We start from the raw sequence: 4,380 nt of genomic DNA on the forward strand, positions 1-4,380 counted from the left end.
ATAGTGGTGTCTGTGAGGAAACTTCATGCCAGAAATCCCTCCCTCTTACATTTCTTTGGCATTCTGTGATTCTGACTTTGTCGTTGAGCGGTTTGAACACTTCAGTGTGGCCACTGTCTGCGACCTTCCAGTGTGGTGAGAGAATGACAGTATCCTCTGAGAAGGGGCAATAAACTGAGGGGGGGCACTTACATAGGCATGCTACACAGAAATGTTGTACTTACTGCTAGGTAGCTAATCTCTCGTTAATCCACGGTACTTACCCACACACACACTGACTGCACCTTTTGTGTGGTCGCACAGAGAAAGTGTTTTTCTGTGGCCGGGGGTTGGGACCAAAGGCTGGTCTGATTCAGGACATTCCCAGGAGCACTGGAAAGAAATGAGGACACTGAACAGCTCATGCATTGTGTGTGTGTGTGTGTGTGTGTGTGTGTGTGTGCGCCCTTGAGTCTTCACTGTTGTGTGCACACAGTCATGTTTAGGAAAAATAATGGAGCGGCATCAAGTGAAAAATGTGACCTCATGCATTTCTGCTGAGCCGCTGTGTTGGATGATCCTGATGTTATGAAATTTGAGGACTTAAATTCATGTGACTCACACCACCATCCACACAAGAACGTTATTTTCTTCTTGAAACAATTGTTCCTACTGTTGTCTTTATGTTGATCAGTATGTTTTTCTTCGGCCAGATGGTGGGTCATGTGAGTGGATCTCCAAATGATAATTTCTCAATAATGTCAAATCATTACAATGACTTTCAGCGTCCATGCCAAATTGGTTTTGTGCTTTGTTTGCTGCTTGCCCTCTCTCACCAGCTTGGGCATTTATTACTCATACAAGAGGAAATAATGACGCCAAGGTCCATTAAGTGGGATGGCAGGACATCATATCAGCATTAATCTGCCACTTAGCAGAGCAGCCTCAGGAGGGAGAGACAGGGAGAAGAGAGAATATGATTTTCAGCTCCTCCTAACTGGACTTTAAGTTTTATTACTGTTTTTATATAATAAAAAACTTTGGTCCCATGACCAGGCCAAATTTTCAGTGTCTTTTTATAACTCTGTTACGTTTCCCTTAAAGTCACAGTGAAATGATGTAATTTGAATGGATGCGTTTATCTATATGCCAAGTACAAGATGAGTCATTAAAAATATTGCATTATTAAGAGGGGAAAGAAAGGGGTTTGTAAATAGTATATCAATACTTAAATATATTTTTCTTTTTAAAAACATCCTTGACACATGTCAAGACATATAGTAGAAAAAATTAATGCAGACACAGAGACAGAAAAGAGTCTAAAGTACAATCTGGTACAAAGTATCTTTTCTCTTGTTTGAAATAAATGTTTTTTGTACAGTGGCAATAAAAAATAGTAACTAAAAAATATTAATTTGTGTCTTTCACACCACAAATTCAAAGCTCAGGTCAACAGACTACATGACTATATATATACTATAACAGACAGGCAAATGACTTACTAATCTTACCTACTGTACCTGTAACTACCATTGGGAGCAATGGGGTCATGTCCATGTCCTCTGGGTGGAATGTGAGGGGCCAAAGAACCTTTTACTATGTGTAACTTACAATTTTGATGGAATCAGGTGTAATGATCAATTTAAATTTAAAAATGTAGGCCTGTAGAGTTCAATGTAAGGTCCTGTGGTGGATAACATCAGCAGGACAGAGAACTGGACAGCAGAACCCTTTTCTTGGTGCAGATGAAATACATTGGTTAAAAATGCCATATACGTATGGTTAATAAAATAACAATAAAATTGAATAATAGACTTCTAATATCCTGGTTACGGACATGTCTGTGCATAGAAAAGTGCTTTATTGTTGTGTGAAAACAATACTGGACTTATTTGATGGATGCACCTCTGATGAAATTAGGTTTACATGATCAGAATTGCAATAATAAATAATAAATGCAGCTAAAACTTTTAACTAAGGTCCTATATTAAATATCAGTGAATACTATGTACTGATATATACAGCAATATGATTACATATAGGATTACAGGGCCTGTACCGGCCTGTACAGCATGTGGTGTACAGGATAGCCATAATTATTATGTCATTGGTGTACAGTGCCATCTAGTGTCGCTGGTCATTAAACATACAGGGCCCTTTTATTATAGCTGCCCCATAAGATCCCTGAAGGCCCGTTGAATCAACTCAGTTTGAAATATTTAATTATCAGATGAATATTCCACACAAACATGTACCTTTCAACATAGAGAACACTGTATTGCTCCATTTTCAAAAACTGGCCCTACTGTTGTATTTGTTCTGGTCCCAGTGTAGAGTAGCTGATCCTGCAACTATTTGCCTGATGAGAATTATCTGTCAGTTGCTCCGGTTGCGGTTGTTAGCTGACCAGCTAGCTAAACGAAGTCCCCAATTGTCAGTTGCTGAGAGCGGTGACAGCTGAACATTTTATTTTATCCCTGGCTGTGCGCTCAAAAAATTCGCCACAATGTTTGAGGAGGCTAGTGAAGTGTTCGACAACATGTTTAAATCTTCGTTTCCCCTTACCTTCATCGTGTTTATCCCCGCGGTGTTGATCCTGGTGTCACCGCTACCGGCCGAGGCGGCACATGAGTTCACGGTGTACCGCATGCAGCAGTACGACCTGCAGGGACAGCCTTACGGTAAGTCAGCTGTCTGTTTTATCAAAGTGTAATACGTGTAAACACTACTACATTGTCTTGACCAGTAGGTTAACTAAACCAGTCTCCAACAGCTAGCTAACTCAATGTAGCCTCGTTGACTCCTCCAGTTAACGTTAAGTGACCTGTTAAATCTATACGTTAACGTTACATCCATGACATTCAATAGCGATAGCTAGCTGCTAATGTAGCTTAGCTTTGCTAGTAGGTAACGTAAATACCAAGCTAACGAAAGTTTTTTTCCTAGAAGAAAATCAGAATCATATTTTATGAAAGCCCATTTCCACCAATGGGATGGGGGAAAAGATTCTGTAAGTCATCATAATGTGAAACTTCTTTAAAATAATGACTAAGTGTCTCAAAAAAATGACTTAGTTTCGCAAAATATTGAGAAACTTTCTCTAAATGTCTTAGTAAAGTTACCTCAAAATAATGACTTGGTATCTCAAAATACTATATAATCCACAAAGTGAAACAAGAGGAAGAAATTCCAATAGGGATAACGCTACAACAGCTTGCATTTTTATAAGTTTGATAAGTCGTAATGGCTATTTCTGTGTTAAGTCTTTTGATGAAGATTAACGAAAGCTACCAGATTTTACAAATAGATCAACCAAACTCAGCCCTTTTGTTATGTCTGTGTCAAGTAGAGTGTGATTAACTGTGTTTAAGCCTCAGCATCAGTTTGTCAATACAGTGCCATTTAATTCAACCTAGTCTCTGGTGCTGTAATAGTAGGATAAGTCATTCTTGACTTTTCTTGTTGACATGAAGACAGGCGTTATTGAATCATAATTAATGATCAGTGTGTCTCCTTCCTTCAGGTACCAGGAATGCCATCCTGAATACGGAGGCTCGTACTGTGGAAGCAGAGGTACTAAGTCGTCGCTGTGTTATCATGCGGCTGGCAGACTTCTCCTATGAAGAGTACCAGAAAGCCTTACGCCAATCGGCAGGTGCTGTGGTCATCATCCTGCCCAAGAACATGTCTGCTATGCCCCAGGACATAGTACAGGTAGAAACACACTTTAATGCCACAAAACAAAGTCTTGTTCTATATCCCGTTTGTCCCCCTATAACCTCAACTGTTTCCACTTTGATTGTGTGTTCAAGTAAATCCAAAAGAAACCTCTGAATAAGATGAAGGGATGGCATTGGTACTGAGGGCTATCAGTGACGTGTTGTTATGGAACCCACGCAAGACACGCCCTTCAATAGCGTTCAAATGCTACAGGCGTCCATGCTTATGCTAGGTAACGTAACCTGATTTGTTCAGGTGCTATCCCTTGACCAATCGGCTATCCTAACGACTCAAGATCAGTGCCTAACCTCAAACAATCGGCCTGCTTTGTAGGGCGAGGACTTGCCTAGAAGTTTTGTGGAATTCCATAATAATGCATCAGTGATCCATGTGAGTAGCTTAAAAAAAGTGTTGCAGAAATACAGCTCAAGAAGAAGAAACATTAAAGTTATACACATTTTTGTTCAGCCTTTATTCATAGTAACAAGTCACAAGTAGCATCCTGTATTTATTTATTACAGGGTCCTTAAAAAGTCTTAAATCACGTTTCCTAAAAATAAGGCCTTGAAATGTATTGAATTGTCTTAAATTCAGATTGGATAGGTCTTAAATATGTTTGTGTCATGTCACAGCAAAAATGCAGGCAATCTGTTGTCGAATATTTTTTTCCCAGTAGGCTTT

The 4,380-nt window shown here is 39.5% G+C and overlaps 1 protein-coding gene and 1 long non-coding RNA gene across 7 annotated transcripts in view; both read left to right on the forward strand.

The window, feature by feature from the left end:
* Positions 1 to 400: 400 nt before the first annotated feature.
* The window catches only part of LOC116695102 (uncharacterized), a 31,016-nt gene continuing 27,036 nt past the window's right edge, over positions 401 to 4,380 (forward strand). Inside the window, exons 1-2 of one of the 2 annotated variants that reach the window (XR_004333355.1) lie at positions 401 to 437; positions 1,831 to 1,834. This is a non-coding gene — a long non-coding RNA (uncharacterized LOC116695102). Of the gene's footprint in view, positions 440 to 1,830; positions 1,835 to 4,380 lie in introns of both variants that reach the window. The other variant, XR_004333354.1, reaches the window with a different exon arrangement.
* The window catches only part of ncln (nicalin), an 11,713-nt gene continuing 9,720 nt past the window's right edge, over positions 2,388 to 4,380 (forward strand). For 3 of the 5 annotated variants that reach the window (XM_032525152.1, XM_032525153.1, XM_032525157.1), the window contains exons 1-2: positions 2,389 to 2,660; positions 3,503 to 3,693. In XM_032525152.1, the coding sequence (XP_032381043.1) occupies positions 2,486 to 2,660; positions 3,503 to 3,693 (366 nt within the window). In that variant the 5' untranslated portion in view covers positions 2,389 to 2,485. Of the gene's footprint in view, positions 2,661 to 3,502; positions 3,694 to 4,380 lie in introns of all 5 variants that reach the window. The other 2 variants (XM_032525156.1, XM_032525154.1) reach the window with 1 other exon arrangement.

This window comes from Etheostoma spectabile, chromosome 9 (assembly GCF_008692095.1).
Source record: "Etheostoma spectabile isolate EspeVRDwgs_2016 chromosome 9, UIUC_Espe_1.0, whole genome shotgun sequence".
NCBI classification, from domain to species: domain Eukaryota; kingdom Metazoa; phylum Chordata; class Actinopteri; order Perciformes; family Percidae; genus Etheostoma; species Etheostoma spectabile.